At 52.6% G+C, this 16,848-nt stretch overlaps 2 protein-coding genes across 3 annotated transcripts in view; both read right to left on the bottom strand.

Moving 5' to 3' along the window:
* Mroh2a (maestro heat like repeat family member 2A) overlaps positions 1 to 13,142 on the bottom strand; it is a 36,597-nt gene extending 23,455 nt beyond the window's left edge. Inside the window, 14 exon segments of the mRNA XM_010626099.1 lie at positions 89 to 165; positions 2,890 to 3,000; positions 3,090 to 3,168; positions 3,349 to 3,441; positions 4,231 to 4,374; positions 4,694 to 4,842; positions 5,663 to 5,761; positions 7,681 to 7,710; positions 7,713 to 7,842; positions 8,024 to 8,136; positions 11,110 to 11,205; positions 11,208 to 11,309; positions 11,491 to 11,580; positions 12,435 to 13,142. Of these exon segments, the coding sequence (XP_010624401.1) occupies positions 89 to 165; positions 2,890 to 3,000; positions 3,090 to 3,168; positions 3,349 to 3,441; positions 4,231 to 4,374; positions 4,694 to 4,842; positions 5,663 to 5,761; positions 7,681 to 7,710; positions 7,713 to 7,842; positions 8,024 to 8,136; positions 11,110 to 11,205; positions 11,208 to 11,309; positions 11,491 to 11,580; positions 12,435 to 12,507 (1,386 nt within the window). The 5' untranslated portion in view covers positions 12,508 to 13,142.
* Positions 13,143 to 15,307: 2,165 nt separating this feature from the next.
* LOC104863589 (UDP-glucuronosyltransferase 1-1) overlaps positions 15,308 to 16,848 on the bottom strand; it is a 49,395-nt gene continuing 47,854 nt past the window's right edge. For both annotated transcript variants that reach the window (XM_010626095.3, XM_010626093.2), the window contains one exon: positions 15,308 to 16,095. In XM_010626095.3, the coding sequence (XP_010624397.1) occupies positions 15,798 to 16,095 (298 nt within the window). In that variant the 3' untranslated portion in view covers positions 15,308 to 15,797. The remainder of the gene's footprint in view (positions 16,096 to 16,848) is intronic.

The raw sequence follows: 16,848 nt of genomic DNA, 5'->3' as shown, positions 1-16,848 counted from the left end.
CCTGAGGGAAGAGGGTCCCCAGCAGAGCCTACAGCAAATGCCTCCACCTCACAGAGGTGCCTCCCTGGAAGGGTCCCTGCCCTGTTACCTTGCACCGGGTATCAGAGAGGAAGTTCCTAACCACCCGGATAGCCAAGCCAATGGTCCTGGTATTCATTCTGGGCTCTGAAATAGGAAAGCCAGCCTGGAGGGAGGTGACTCAGGGATATGTGAGGGGCTCAGCCCTGTCACCTCACTTGAGTTCCCTCCAACACCTTCCATACTCAGGGCCACTTTCTTATGAAAGGCCCCAGGGCACAACCTCTCCTCTCAATACTCACAGCAGCAGGGCCTTCCCCGAGGGCCTGGGTGAAAGGTAGACATTTTTTTATACCTTGTCCTCTGGCCACCACCTAGGGAGGGCCTCATTTGACTCTGCTGCTCTCTCCTGGAGCCCTGCCCAAATCCCTGCAGCCAGGTACCCTGCTCCAGGCACACCAGGTTGCAAACTCAGCTATAAGGAGTGTGGACCCTGTGCCAGGTAGGCTAGGCTCAAATCCAGGCTCACTCTACCACAACCCCAGCCATGTGAGCTCAGGTAAATCAGGAGCCCCTCTGTGCCTCTGCTTCCTCATCCAGGAACTCTGAATGATAACATGCCCCCTCACCAAGCTTCTGTGGGCCAGAATGAGTTAGCAGGGTGCCTGGCACACCACAGGGCTATGTGTGGAGGAGGAGGACTCAGAGAGGCAGGAAAGAGCCCTGAGAAAGTCCTGGAGAGGTCCAGTATTGCTATGGCTTACATCTAGATGCCCACCCCAATTCCTCATGTGCTCATAGGTGGGGATTTGCAGAGGTGGCTGGAACTACAGTGTATGAATATGGATTGTGGGTGTGTGATAACTGGCTCAGCTCACCAACTGGATTAGCATGGTTTGGATATGACTGAATTAATTTACTGAAAATGGAAGTGGTGGGTGGTACCACCAATAGATTTGTACCCTGGGTGGAAAATAAAGAAAAAGGAAGGCTGATGCTGCTGCTTTTTGCCTACCCTGCCATGGACTGTTTCTCTTCTGCAAGGCTCCTCTATGACACCACCCTGTCTTGGAGCCAGGTGACTATAGACTGAAGCCTCTACAGACTCTGAGCTAAAATAAACCTTTCCTCCTTTAACTTGAGGTGTTTGGTATTTTCTCCCAGCAATAGGAAAGTAACTAAGACGAGTATGAACAGTGGAGGACAGTTAGATGTTCAAGTTGAGGTCGCCTTTGAGAGGAAGTGTCACTGAGTCAGTGCCGGGGCAGGAAAGAGAACCGGTAGTCCCAGCACTCTGGAAGGCTGAGGCAGGAGGATTGCAAATCTAATCCTACTTTAAGCAATTTAGCAACTTAGTAAAACCTCAAAATAAAAATTTAAAAGGGCTGGGGGTATGCCTCAGCACAAAAGACCTAGGTTCTAGCTATAGTACCACCAAAAGAAAGAAAGAGAGAAAGATAGAAAAGGGAGGGGGCAGGTAATCAAGCATGAAGGGAGAATAGTTTTCATGGTTTTATCTCTGAGATGGAAACTTTATTTCTGATTATAATTGCAAAATTAAAATAAATGATAATCACTCTGAACAGATTTGTGCCCTTCTAAAGCAGTTTATGCATAGGTGAACCCAGGTTTTCTCCATGTGACTGAGGTCTGTAGACAATCCCACACTATAATGTTCTGCCTAGCATGGAGCATGCAGCCTTCCCACGAGAAAGCACAGACGGACTGTGCCCTTTCTAATGGTGGTATAACATTCCTTGAGCAGATGTATAACCATTCAGCCCACAAATTCCCTCTAAAAGCATTCAGGCTGCTCCTAATGCTTTGCCTTTAGCACAATGTTTTAAGGAATATCTTTGTCTAATTATTCCTGAGCAAATCCAATGACTTGCTTTTCACAGTTGACAAAAAAAATTGGAATCTCAAGTCCAGAGTTTGGCCTCTATTAAAGTGATCACCCAGAACCTTTTATCAATTTAAATCCCCATCAATGAAGTATGAGGAGTTGGTTTTTTTTTTTCTCTAGATCAAAGATGAGTCAAGAACAGTGCATTGACCAAATCCCGCCCAAAGCTTGTTTTTGTAAATAAAGTTTTATTGGAACATAGCTGCCTTGATCAGTCTGTTGATGATTTTTAATGACAATGGCACAGTTGAGCAATCATAAAGATGTACCTCCTACAAAGCCCAACACTACTTTGCTACCGGTCTTTTGCAGAAAAATGGCTAGGCCAACTCTCGCTGTTATCTTTATCATCTCCAGCCATCAGATAGATCAAATGGATCTTATTATTGTTACTTAAATTTGAGTTTCTCCAACAGAGAGGTTTCAGGCAAACGCCTCTAGGAGCCCAATTCATATACTGCTTTAAGGCTGAGCCCATTCAGGCCCTTCTAACAATTATGTGCCTGCAGAGTTGCATGCTACCATCAGGGGGCTCACTATTTGAATTCACAAGGATACTGCATGAGCTGTTGTCCTGGTGAGGATGACAGTCTCCTGCTGATACCAAGGCCAGGTCTGGAGTTCTGGTTTGGGGATCAGTTAGGGGTTGAAGGTGGGAATCCAGCCCATGGGGCTCTAGGGTTTTGCTTACATGATCTACTTAGGCCTTAGATCCAGCTTTGCCTTCTCTTTAGAGGTTAGTAACCAGTTCCGGGTTAAATTTGAATTTCAAACGCAGCAGGCTGGGGTGGGGAGGCCGGGACACAGTGCCAGTTAAGTTCAAGGTCAGGAAATGTGAAGGAACCTAGAGAGCTTGTTCTCTTGGCAGGCCCAGCAGCGATTATCCAAGAGGAAAGGGCAGTGGCTGAGATGTAAGTGGACCCCACCCAGCCTCCCTCTGGCTTTGTCCCCCCACCTCTGCTCACCATCGGCACTCACCAAAGCCTTGATCAGGGACAGCGTGGCTACACAGGGGGTCTCCTTGCCTGTCTCCATCTGGCTGAAGAACTTCATGAGCTCCTTGGGGTAGGAGCGAGCTGCAGGAAAAAGAGTGCTGCGGTAGGCCCAGTGTTCAGGGGGTGTGGCAGAGCCAGGAGCAGGCAAGGGACACCCCACAGACCCTTACCTAGGGCCATGAAGCATTGCACAGTCTCTGCCAGGTTCTGGTTGTTGTACTGGTGCGGAGCTGGACCCTTGCCACACAACTGTGCAGGGAGAGGTGGGGAGGCTGGGTGAGGTCACAGGGGACAGGGGTGCAGGGGCAGCCCAGCCCAGCTGTGTCTGCACCCAGAGGAGTCAGGAGGCATGCCGGTGAGCCAGGGACCAGGCCACCTCCCACAGCCCACCCTGCTCATGCCCTCCCCAGAAGAGCTCACTGGCCCTGCCTGAGCGTGAAGTTCCATGAAAATGGGGCGGAGCTGCATCTGGGGAACAGGGGTGTTGGTAGTGACTGATGCTTCCAGAATCTGTCTCAAGATCTGCAAAGGATGGACTCATGGTTCCAAGTGACCTTCTATCACCTCAGGGTCAGGTGCCAGGCCTTTGTGTCTGCATGGTACCTGCAGCCCCTGGCCTTAGCCCGACCTGCTGACCTGACCCTGATCCCACCAGGCCCAGTGACTCCCAGGCACACTGAACCTCAGGAAGGGCTATGCTGGTTCACCAAGCAGGGCATTCAAGAGCCTTTCCACCCTTCTTTCCTAGGATGTACTTGGACACGGATCCCATGTTCTAGCCAGAATCTGCAGGTGGTTCCCTAAGCCTGTGACACTGGTTTCTGCCTCTTGCCTTTGCATCCAAGGCCCATGCCTTGCTTACAGATGAGTGATGCCCTACAAGGGAAGTCAGCCCCGGCCACACATTGGTGTGGAACCCTGAAGCATTTCTGCCTCACACAGCCTAAGGCTGTCTTGTCTCCCAAATTCATGTCTACCTGGAACTCAGGCCATGACCTCATTTGGAAATGGGGTCTTTGCAGATGTGAAGCTGGATGATCTGAAGACCCTGCGCTCTTAGTTACAGCAGCTATAAGATATTAATGCAAAGGCTACCACCTCCCTCCAAGGCTTTTTGGGATGTGATCCCTCTCACGTGAATGACAGAGTTCCTTTCCCACAGATCCTGCAAGTCCCAGCCTCCTCAGCCCTATCTAGGGGCAGATGCTGAGTCTTTTGCATTTCTGCCTTCCAACTAGCTGAAACCCACAGAACATTCAACAGCCGCAGATCTCCTGAGCCTCCCCACCGGGGTGCAGTGTCCACCCTCACCTGCGTGATGAAAAGCGGCTCCAGGCTGCTCTGGTACTCGGCCAGCAGCAGGGGGATGTAGTCATACACCTGCTCCCGCAGGTCCTCATTGGGCAGGAGGAGGTTCAGCATGGGCTTCAGGGACTTGATGACCCCCAGTTTCACCTGCCACAGGCGATGACGGGGCCACAGCACCCTGAGCAAGGCCAGGGACCTCCGCCCCATCCACAGTGCCCAAGGACACGACCGGGATGGGGCCTCACCCCAAGATCTACAGGTGGCACAATGGGCCGGGTGACCTTTATGCCTCAGTTTCCTCGTTTGTAAGGTGGCCCTCCATCAGGGAGTTGGTGTGGAATTGGTTCCCAACCTGCCTGTCACAACACTGTCTGAAGAGTGGCGATCTGGGCTCTCTGGGGTGCCTGTGCATCTGTGGCCCCACACCCTGGGGAGAGCGGGGCTCTCCTAAGGTGGTGCACCTCACCTCGGGGCTGGAATGCCTCAGCCACACAGTCACGAAGTAGCGGTACACGGGGAACAGCTTCACAGCAAACTGCTCCTCAGTCATCACAGGGTACGAGCTGTACTCCAGGTGCTTCAGGTAAAACTGCACCGTCTCACAGGTCTCCATGGCTGCGAAGCAGTGGGAGGCAGGTGGGGCCGGGGGGGCCGGAAGCAGAACCGGAGCTTCCTGTCCACCATGCCTCCTCCGCTCTCTGCTCTTCCTCCTACACAGTCCACTCCTACTTCCGTCAGAGTGTGGGAGGTGAGCTCACCAGTTTGCCCAGGAGGACACAGGCTTAAAGGGGAGGCCTGGAATTCAGCTCTACCTACAGCTGGGGAGTCCAGGGCACGAGGCAGCAGGCGCATTTGACCTACTGTCCCGGGGCCTTGGGGTTTCTTAGCTCAGAAAGATACTAAGTAACGCGGGGTGTGGGAGCAGGGCTGTAATTCCAGCATGCTGAGAGCGTGAGGCAGGAGAATCAAGAGTTTGCGCCCAGCCCAGGCAACTTGGAAACAGCCAGGTCCTGTCTCAAAACAAAAGCTAAAAATAAATAAATAAAAAAGGACTGGGGATATGATTCAGTGTGGAGGTCCTGGGTTCAATCCCCAGGATTGCGGGGGAGGAAGATGTGAAGTAATCAACTCTTGAGTTCATCAGATTTAGACAGCATCAAAGACCTGCCCAAGCCATGGGGAGGCACTGTCCTCACCTCCCTCTCCTAGGAAGGAAGTCCTCAACTGGATTCACCGCATTGGCTTCCTCCCCCTAAGTCACGATCTATGCGCCGCCCACGTGTCCCCGCCACTGTCCCTGAGAGCCGGTGAGAGGCCAGACAAAGCGGAAGGCTGAGCTAAGGCTCAGGAACTAGTGCACAGCAAGCCTCTGGCTCAACGGCCCCACACCCGGCCTCCCGATGAGGCCCTGGACCTGCAGGCTGCGTTCACACACTACCACAGATCACCCGGCGCATCTTGGCCTCCTCAGCGAGTCTCAGCATCGTGAATATTGTAGCCAGCGTGATGCCCATGTACGGCATGAACTCAAATACTGTGGGGCGGGGGGAGAAGTCACAGAGCGTCTTCAGGGCCAGGCGAGCCAGGAAGGCAGAGTGGACAAGCCCTCTCGTGGCCGCCTGAAGCCTCTGACTTCCCAGAGTCAGGGAGAGCAGTCTCCTGGCAGGGTCGCGGGAAGCAGTGTTGGAGTGGTCGGTCGTCAGTGACCAGGGTGAGCACGAAGCGGGTGAAGAGGAGCAAGGAAAAAAGGTGGAGAATGGGGAGGGAAGAGGAAGGACAGAGGAGCCTGCAGGGGGCGCCAAAGGGAGGCGGGGGCTGGGAGAGAGGCACAGCGCCTGAAGAGAGAGGATCCCTTAGAGTAGCAGCAGGAGACAGCTTGAGGATCCCAGGGAAAGAGGGAAGAGAAACAGGGAAAGACCCGCGCTCCAAAAGGGGGCCGCCCTCCTCCAAGCCCTGCCTGGACTCTCCGGGACAGGTGTCACCCTCCCTTCTTCACACCTGATTGCTGTGAATGACACAGATTTGTAAAAATGAAATAATAAAATCTGTGTTCACCCTCCTGGCTGGGTACCTCTCTCCAGGCTCTTTGGTGGCAGCACCCCAGGCCCAGGTGCCCCCCGGATGCACCCCTTTTTCTCTTTCTCTCCCAATGCTCCAGCATGCAGGGAGACTCGCCCACTTGTCCCTCCTTCTCTAACATCCTCTTGCTGATTGGCAGAACTGGGCACAGTGGGTGCCTCAGCCATGCTGAAGGGCACAGGGTCTTGGCTCACAGGGCCTGACTCTACACTGGCCCCTGGATGGCCATGTTTCCGAGTTTGAATTTGGATTTTGCTCCCAGGCAGACACTCTGTGGCCAGGCTGAGAAGCCCCAGGCAGGGCCTCAGATCTCCTCCACAATAACCATCACCAAGGACAGGGCCAAGGCCCTGCAGAGCACTGTGATGCAAACTGCATGGATCCAATGTATTTTACACATGGCGTTCCCAAAGCACGCTGACTCTATCAGGCCAGACCCCTCCTAAGTGGGGAGCACCTGCCCTTCTTCCCTAGGCCTCAGGTCTCCGTGCTACTTCTTCCTCCTCAGACTGCTCCAAGTTGGGCCCCTGCCAGGCTGGGTTCTGGCTCCCAGCTTTTCTCCTTTGCTTTCCTCCCTGGGTATCACTAGCCTTGAACACCACCTCCCTCTGTGGTCACCCATGCCCTCTGAACTCTACTCCTAGAAATGCGCTGCCTGCCCGGCCTCTCTGCTGGGACATCTCACCAGACCAGATTCAGCATTGGGGCTGTCTAGCTCCGGGTCAGGAAGGGAGCCTGCCAGGCACCCAGTCGCTCGATTCCTCTGCGCCTTCCTCCTCACACAGTTTGCCCACCAGGCCCATCTAACGGCCGTTGACAGTGTCCGCCCCGGCCCCAGCCCTGACATTGCCTATCACGGTTCCAATACGGTCCTGCACACACGAGGGTCTCCCAGCTCTTGACCTCCAGTGGCCACGTGGCTGGTCTCTTCATTTCCATCATCTCATAATGTAAACATGAGATTTCTTATCTACTTGTTTATGGCCTTTCTGAGGGCAGGGACCATACTGTGGCTCAGTGTCCATCACAAGGTCCACCCAGAGCGCAGGTTTGTGGAATGAAGGGAAAGGGAGGGAGAGAGAATAGAAATAAAAAGAGAAATGGAGGAGAGAAGGCAGAAAGCAAAGACAGCACAGGAGAGAGAGGGGAAGAGGAGGGGCAGGTGTGAGAGTGAGAAAAATAGACAAAACTGAGGGGCAAAACAGAATATTATCGGTGGAGAGACACACAGACAAATAGAGAGGAAAAGGATGAAGACAGAACTGGAAAGGGCGGGTAGAGGCACAGCCAGAGAGGAGCAGAGAGACAGGGGTGAACGGGAGGGCACCAGGCTGATCTGAACGGGCAGAGCTGGGAGGGGCCTCAGGGCCCTACCGTTGCCATTGGCCAGCTTGGCCAAGGTGCAATGACAAATTCGTCAGAAAGAACAAGAGGCTTGAGGTGATGCTGCAGCTCGTACATGACCAAGTTGAAGTGGTTTCGGGACAGAGCCACCAGGGTGTCACTGGCCACCTCTGCTGTCACGTAGCCCTCCATCTTCAGGGGACATGTGCGGTGCCATCAGCTGGGCCTTCATACCCTCCCCTCACCCCACACCAGCTCCACCCTCCTACTCCTGGGCCCCATGAGGTGACAGCGCAACGGCCTTGGGCTTCCCAGGCTTCCCCACCTCCTGCACTGGCACAGGGAGGGCACGAGGGGGCTGGGGCCCCGCCACCTCAGGGAGCGCCCTCGTCTCCTGGGAGGCGATGGAGACCAGGCTCTGCACACACTGCTCACCCAGATCCCCCTCCTGCTGGATGATGTCCTGGAGAACGTGGTGATGTAGAACTTGCGCTGGGTGGAGATCTGGGAAGCGAGTACAGTGGTGAGAAGGCCGTGGGCCGGGCCACTGGGTCTGGGACAGACCCTGTCCTGCCCAAGCACCACAAGTCCACTTCCCGGCCCACCCCGTCCTGGATAGGGAAGGCCACCACCATTCCGCAGCCACCCCTCTCAGATGCGGACTGCTCTATCTCCATCTTCTCCCCTCTCCCTCCCGCCCCTCCCGCTGGCCTCACTGATGTGACTTGTGAATCAATCTCCCTTTCCTGTTTCAGCTGCTGTTAAGCAAAGTGGGTGTCAAGCGCTCCACATACAAGGTCTTCACACCAACCATCCTGAAAGTCTGAGGAAGCACGCTCACCCTGCCCTGTGCCCTGGCATGGGAGCATTTCAGACCAGGAGTCCTGCCTCCTCCTCTCTTCATTCTACATGGGCCTTACTTATCACCTTCTAGAATGACCCAGCTGACAGTGAGGCTGGACGGACAGGTTTGCACCCGACACTGTGCCTGGATAATGCTGATCTCACGTGACTCTGACTTGGCCCGGTGTGACAAGCCACTCTGAGGGAAAAGAGCTTGGGTCCAAAGACAAGTACTGCTGTTGCCTCCCAAGCCCTCAGGGAAAGTGGTAGGAGGTGCAAAATCCTTGGCAGATTTGGGGACCCCACAAAGGGAACGATTCACACAGATTTACAAGTCTTGTTGGCAAAATGCACTGCAGAAATCTGAGTGTTGCTTACCCAGTCTTGGGATAACAAACAGTGAAGGCCGCTAAGATTTGGCCAGAGTTGCCTTTGATAACTCCGGACACAGACAGTGCTGCAGCCTACTCCATACTGCATGGCTCCAGACCAGTGTTTCTCAGCCTTTCTTCTGGTTTTGTTATTGCCCTCCAAGGAGCCCTTGAGACATCCCCCCACCGAGTGAAATTTTAATAGCACAATTCTACTATACACGTGCTTGTATATATGTCATACGTTAAACAGTAGAATCTTCATTTCTTTTGGAGGCAGAAACACCGTCCTGAGAATGCCTGCTCTAGGCTTCCAAAGTACATTGAAATAGGCTTAAATGCTTAGTGAACACCCTGACTGAACCTTATATGAATGACTAGACAAATCACAAGGCCGGTCTCCGTGTGATCAAGGACAATCTTCAATCATCAGAGTCACAATAGCCAAGAAACGAGTCAACCACAATGCCTACCAGTGGGTGACTGTGTAACGGAACCATGGTCCATGCACGAAGCAGGATCCTACTCAGCATGACAGGAAGAAGCCCTATCGGTGACCACACAGACCGGCCTGCAGGACATTGCCCTAAGTGAACTAATCCAGGCACAAAAAGCCAAGTACTGTGAGGTCGCACTCATGTGTGGAAGTCAAGAGCCATTAGCTGAGACACTGGGAGTCAAGTGGTGGTTCCCAGAGCTGAGGGGAGAGGGGGAGAGGAGCCAGGCTGAGGTGCAAGGGCACAGCTCTGGAGCAGGGGAACGTGCCGGTGCTCCATTGCACAAGAGGGCGGACACAGCTAGCAATAGTGCAGCGCCTCAAGGGTGGATTTCCCATGCACTCATCTCCAGGAGTGGAAATTGCGGTGATGAATAGGCTCAGCACTCAGACTCACTATTGCGCATTGTACACAGAGCTTGGAGCACCACATTGCACCCCAGACGTAGGCCCTTATGATGTGTTTCTCAAAGAGAAGACAGAGAGAGAAAGGGAGGAAGAAAGGGAGAAGGGAGGACGGAGGAGGGTGGGGAGGAAATGATGGAGGAGGATAGAAGGGTTTGGGAGATGCCGATGATCACAAGAGAAACACTGAACAGCCTGGAAACTGGAGAGAGTGATCACTGGGTGGTATCCCGAGGAGGGCCTGGGGCTGCCTGCCAGATGCCCGGGACCTTCAGGCTCTGGAAGGTGCCTTGACTGATTGGGATTGCCTCGTCTACTTTACAGCTCTGTAAGGCGGGAAGATAAATTGTAGAAAACTATTACAAATGCGAATGCCTTCTCACAGCTATGAGTCATTCCCGCTCAGGGCAGAGCGAAGGGGTTTATCTGGTAAAGAATATAAATCTCTGTTGGAAAACTTCTGAGGTGCACAGCTTTTGACATTTAAGCAGTTCTTCCCTAATTAAGGAATGCGCAAGAGTCTTCCATGCATGTTCCTTTTTGAAAATACGCCAACTTGTCTATGGTCTGCTCATCGGCACTAATCCCTGGTTGGGGCCTAGGCAACATCATTATTACTTTCTGTATTTTCTGATGCTCTGATATCTGGGGATCCTAGAGAGACCGCCCTTCCCAGAGTTAGCCCACTCCCAGAGATAGTGCAAAAGCTGCCTGTGAGCTTGTGTTTGCAATACAAAAACAAAACCAAACAGGACTGAAATGAACTCTCTCGAACCATGAGTGTTGATGCCCACTCCCCGGTGACAGGGGACTTGGGAATGGGCCTCAGAGAGGTCTGGAGTTAAATAGGTCACAAGAGCACATCCCTCATCCTGTGGGGCTGAGGTCTTCATAAAAGGAGGTGGAGGCAGAAGGGCCCAATCCATCCCTGCCTGCACAGGGCAAAAGCCTTGTGAGGACAGCAAAAGTCAGCTGCCTGCAAGCCAGAGAGCCCTCTGCAGATCTCAAGCTGATGGCGCCTTGATCAGGGCCTTCTGGCTCCAGAATTGGGCGAAAATACATTTCTGATGCTCAGCCCACACACTACGTGGTGCTCTGTTAGAAAAACCTGAGGAGACGGAGACACTCAGGAACCCACAGCACATGAGTGACTCCCATACCCACGGTCACGGTGCAAGGGAGCTTGTGAAGTGAGTGTCAGAGGCCCCGAGGAAGGATCTGCCGGTGCGGCCCATCTCTGCGTCCCACCATGTGCATGGCGGGAAGGGTGGAAATGTGTGTGGGCAGGGGTGGGGGTGACACGAACACGCAGGCCAAGCTGCTGAGCTCTGCCGAGGCTGCAGCCCGGGCGAGGCGTCCCCACCTCCAGCGCCCGCAGGCAGTGGACCAGGGCGTTCAGCACCACAGCAGGGTCCGCGGCGGCCTTCTCTGTGATTATCCCTCGGCCAGGATCTTCCGCGGGTCTGGACCTGCCGGGGCCGTGTCCACCTCTGCTGACTCGTTGTCCATGCTGTTCAGGAGGTTGGTGACTTGTTGGAAGGTACCTGAGATAGAGATCACACAGGTCACTCTCGCGGGAGCAGCTCCCCGGCCTCCCCTACACCTGGAGGCCTGCAACGTCCCTGCGCAGATGGGGAAACTGAGACGCAGGCTGGGACTGCCTGCCTTCCAGGAGGGGTGGCAGGGGTTTGCGGTCCAGGTGCAGGCGTGCGGGGACTTCCTTACCATCTGACTCAGGGGGTCGCATGGCCTCCATCTCCACCAAGTCATCCTCACTCAAGTCCGTGGCTGCCTCTGCCATCTCCTCCTCAGATTCTTTGGGGACAAGTGAGGTTGGTCAGATACTCGGCGTAGCCCCACCCCGAGGTGACCCTTTCAGATGCACACTCTTCACGCACACCTTGCCCTCGAGTGCAGGCAGCACCTGTGACTTGATTCTAAGCAACAGAACATGGCGACGGTGAGGAAGAGGCCCATCTTGACTGGGAGACGATGGCAGCTTTTGGGGGAGGGCCCTCCCCGGGGTGGGTGGCCCTGTAGGGCAGAATGGCTGGGAAGCCACTCCTGTGATGACATTCTTAATGTAAAACTCTGTCTTAGCAGGATGGGGGCAGACAGCAGCTGAGATGCAGATGCCCATGCAGAGGCTATATGGAGAGTAGCTGGAAGTCTCCATCTTAAAACAACAAGGAACCGAGCTCTGCCAACAATCAGGAGTGCTTGGAACGGGACTGAGCTCCAGATAGAAGGTAGCCCAGCTGAGACCTGGACTTCAGCCTCTAAGACCCTGAGCCAAAGACTCAGCTGAGCCACATCCAGGCTCCTGGCCCTCAAAAATTGTGAAACTGGGTGCCCCGCAAGGCCCCTTGGGAGGGGGTGGCCATCTGTTACACAGCAATTGTTACACAGCAATTGAAGGCAAATGCAAGAGCCTATTTCTCTTTGCTAAACACGGAAAGATCATGACCAAGGCACTCAGCCACACTGCCACTCCTCTGCAGGGCTCTCTCAACTTCCATGCCTTCTCAGGGGTGAAAGATCCACAGCTCTGGGAACATTTCTCTCCCTATGTCAAGTTCCTCCATCTCTAAGGTCCAGGGCCTTTTACCACCTTGCACCTTTACCCTCCGGGAAATCCTTCAATCCTACTTTGGGACCTAAATACTGACCTTTCCTCCCAGGCCTCTGTATGGAACAAGAATACAGCATAAGATAAAGCTCTGTTCCTTGCCTACTGTACATCCAAGGACATCTGAGCAGTGGCAGGACCAGGTGTCCAGGTGAGACAGTTGGGCCCCTCTGTTGTTATTCTCATGAGGAGTGCGTCTTCTGGCAGGGTGGGAGGCTTTCACTAGATGCCTGGCCCTCGGAATGTTGACATCCAACTGCCCCCTTGAGTCTCTATCATCCCAGGCCTTGGAAGAGTACACAGGGCCCTGGGATTAAACTCCATGTCACGCTGTTGTTAAACATGTCTGTTACCACGTATCATATGTGTGTTATGTATGGTGGCCTGTTTGTGATAGGGACATTGTCAGGAGTCAGGTGATTCCCAACCGCGTCCTCTTGGGATGGAGCCCAGGGTGGGGAGGTGTGGTCAGGGCAGAGAGAAAGAGAGGGGAGAGAAGGGAATGGTAGATAGGTTGCAGGAAAGGACTCTCCTTGCTAAGGAGTGGGTATGTGTGGTGTGGAGAACACTTAGATGATAAAGAAGCACAAAGAGTGCAGTGGTCCTGCTTCCCCAAAGCAAAAGCAGGTCCCCAAGTATTTCCCATCACCTGCAGCTAAGGCAGCAGATCCAGATCAGTATTTTGCAGCACAAAATAGGAGCCCTTGGGAAAACTTGGAGGGCACTGTGGGCCAGCAGCATGAGGCTCAGAGCCCTGCCCGCTCACGGCTCCTTCGGGAGAACTTCCACTTAAAATCTGAAGAAGAGCATGGTTATCGAGTGTGCAGAGAAAGGGGCGATGTTTATAAACTGCAGGTAGAGTGAGAATGTAATGTAAGCCTCGACAAAAGTTCCTTATCCTTGACCATGTTATTTGGAGAATACACTTGGGCCATAAGAGTAAAGTTAAAGCAAGTTATTGCTGGCTTTCAAAAATGAAAATGTTTTTATTTTTCTCTTCTTGCAACAGTGGTGTTGACCTCGCATGGAATCCAGTCCACAGATCGGCCTCTTTTGGGAGGCACCGTTCTATGGAGGTTCCATCTCCGCTTCTTCAGGAAATAACTGGGAAATAATTATGCACTGTACTTGTAGGACTCTGTGAGCTTAAGTGCATGGACTGAATAAACCTTTCCCTTCTGTGAGTTGGTTCCCTCGGGCGCTCCGATGCTGCGATGGGAAGCTGACCAGCTGTGATCGTGTATAAAGATGCAGGGCCCTTGGGAATTGGCTAATGGGAAAGGTGGGACGGGTTCAGAAGAGCTGGAGGGAAAGCCGAAGGAGCTGCCGAGGGAGCACTGTGGGTGCCACCACTGAGGGCTCAGATGAGCAGAACACGAGCTCAAATGTGGTCAGGAAGGCACTGTGGGTGTTTCAGGTGGAAACGAGGATCTCACTGGTGACCTGGAGAAAAGAGCACCTTTGCAGCACCGTGGCAAAGAATTCAGCTCCATTGTGTCCATTCCCTGAGACCGTGCATGGCCGACCTTACCAGAGGAAAATCTCTGAATGGCAAATCCTTCAGACTGTGGAATGGATGTCATTGTGTGGTTCGAGCCACATTTACAGGGAGGATCAGGGACAAAAGGGAGCAGAACACAAAGATATAAAATTGAAAACCTGGTCAGGAAGGGAGTTAAACAGATGTAAGGGTGTGGCTAAGGAGGGTGTCATTGCTGTGGAGATGAATGTCAACAGAAGGAAATCAAATGCTTTCAGTCAGGAAATCAGACCCCCAGAAACCCAAGTCCAGATAAAATCCATTGTTGGCTCCAACTTGGGCTCCTACTATGTGGGGCCACGCTTTTGAGCTTCTAAAACTGTGAGCTACATAAACCTTTGCTCTTTATAGGTTACTTGCCTTAAATGTTTTGTTACAGTAATGAAATGTGTGTGTGTGTGTGTTACTGAGGATTGAACCCAAGGTCTTCATACTGAGCTACTTCTCCAGCCTTCTTTTATCTCTTATTTTGAGGCAGTCTCATTAAATGACTAAGTTTCCATGCTGGATTCCAACTTGCAATCCCCCTGCCTCAGCCTTTCAGAGAGCTGAAATTACAGATGTGCAACAGTCCCCCACATACACTAAGGCCACAGTGTTTTATAAGTATATGTACTTCCCACAATAGTAGCTGCGTTCACAAAACTTCCCTAAGCATAGCACATGCGTGTTAGAAATCACAGGTTTCAGTCCTTGATCCCTCGGCCCTGTTAGTTTAAGTGTGTTGTCAAGGCGGACACATTGTAGGAGTGGGGGGTGGTAGAAACCACTAACCTCATGCAGGCTGGGAAGCAGAGAGAGAGAGAGAGAGAGAGGGAGAGATACAGGGAGAGGGTGAGGGAGAGGAGGAAGCTAGAGTCCCTGTGTCCCCTCAAGGGCCCGTCTGGTGACATAACTTCTTCCCAGTAGGCCCATCACCTAAGGGATCCACTGCCTCCTACTGTCCATACGCTGGGGACCAAGCCTTCAGCACACAGGATTGTGGGGGACACTCAAGATCCAAACCATACTACTGACACTGGTTGTTTCTGGGCACTGTAATTACTGGCGAGTGTGCACGTGTGAGTGTGTGTGTGCACATGTGATGTGTGTGCACACCTCCAGACTTTTCCCACTTCCTGTAATCATCACATATTACTCTCAACATTAGACAATGCAGTGTAATAGTATGTAAATAGATGCAACACCACTGATGAGAAAAACACCTCAGAAATAGAATTCATGTGAATTTATTAATAACATTTTAGCTATGACAAACATTAGAAAAAATATAGTCCCCAGCATTATACTTTGGTTCTACCACATCCATTTGGCACAATCAGTTCTTATCATCTCAAATACATCACCCATCTGTCTTCTCCCCAAAGTTAGAAATCACACTGTTTTCAAGGATTCCAAGCCATTCACTGATACCCTAAAATTACAAAGGTCTCCTCTGAACACAAAGAGCGACACCCAGCAAGCATGACGGTAAGAGGGACCAACCATCAGCGCTGGGCTACTGACAAGGGAAGGCTACAGGAATCATGACCATAAAACCATCCCGGAAGTGAGGGGAACCTCCACCCACCTCTGAATCCTGTACTCCCAAAGAGGCAACTTATCTAAGAAAAGCACACCCTCTGCAAGTCATTTGATAACTCAAGATACTGGGGAGGCAGAATCCATATTTGAAAACTGTTGCCTATAGGGATGACCAGTGATCCGATTATTTTTATTTTTCAGAAATATTTGAGGATGTCTAACTTTACCCAAAGGATTTCTTTCATGAGCATAAAAAGAATTTAACACTGACTCTATTTTCAAGTTTGCGTTTGATTAGAAAATGGAGCAAAACTTTTTCCTTTTCTCCCAACCCGCTTCTCAATGGGTCTTGGATTTTTGGGTTTTCTTCACTCGCCCCTTCTTCCCAAAGCATTTGCGGAAGCCATAGGCACAGCACTTGAAGGCGACGAAGGCCACCAACAGCACGATGGCCAGGAGGAAGCCGATTACATCCAAGGAGTGGTACTGGTACCAGGTGAGGTCGTGGGCTGCAGGGCGCAGGTGCGGCGCCCCCTTGTGCCTCATCACAAACTCCACCCAGAACACAGCCAGGTCCAGAGGCTCTATGGGGCGGTCCTTGTGCAGGCTGGACAGGCGCATGATGTTCTCCTTGTAGCTAAGCACAGGACAGTTATGTAAGTGCCTGGGACACAGGGCAGCGCAAGTCCTACCTTTACACCTGCTTCCAGTTCGGGGCGACCACATTTCCTAAATGAGGTAGGGAAATGTGTTTCTATACTACTCAGGAAACACCCACACCTAAGACACGTTCCTTCTGAAGGTGGAGGAGGAGGCAGGGAGAGGAGAAGGAGGAGAGCGGAGGGAAGGGGACAACACAGGTCGCATTCTTCTGCAGCTTTTCTCTTACCTTTTCTCATAGATGACCTTCTTGAGAGCATTTCCTAAATCATCGGAGGTCATTTCAAGGACATTCAGGGTCACACCCGCTCCCCTCGTCTCCATGCGCTTCGCGTTGTCCATCTGATCGCCAAACAAGGGCATCATGACCATGGGGACCCCATTGCAGATCCCTTCGTAGATACCGTGGGAGCCAGAATGCGTGATAAACGCCCGGGTCTTCGGGTGACCTGAGAAGCACAACAGGGAGAGACGCAGGTGGTCAAGTGGCTGAGTCTCCGGTGCACAGCGAGGGCGCTCAGCTCCACCTCCACAAGTCCCTGGCGGCAGCGAGCAGAGACAGCCACAGCCCACAGGAGACACACGCGGGAGGCCTGCTGGCCGTGCTGCTGTCAAGCTATCCGGTCCTTTACATTAGCTCTGCCTTAGCCATTTCTGCATTCAGCCTGGCTCGACCTACACCTCACATTCTCCCGACATACCAAGCAGATCATTCTGGGGTAACCACTTC

This window comes from Fukomys damarensis, unplaced genomic scaffold, assembly GCF_012274545.1.
Source record: "Fukomys damarensis isolate Sample0158 unplaced genomic scaffold, DMR_v1.0_HiC HiC_scaffold_16, whole genome shotgun sequence".
In the NCBI taxonomy this organism is placed as follows: Eukaryota; Metazoa; Chordata; class Mammalia; order Rodentia; family Bathyergidae; genus Fukomys; species Fukomys damarensis.
Note: the sequence above shows the minus strand (reverse complement) of the source record. Positions and strands in the feature narration are given on the sequence as shown.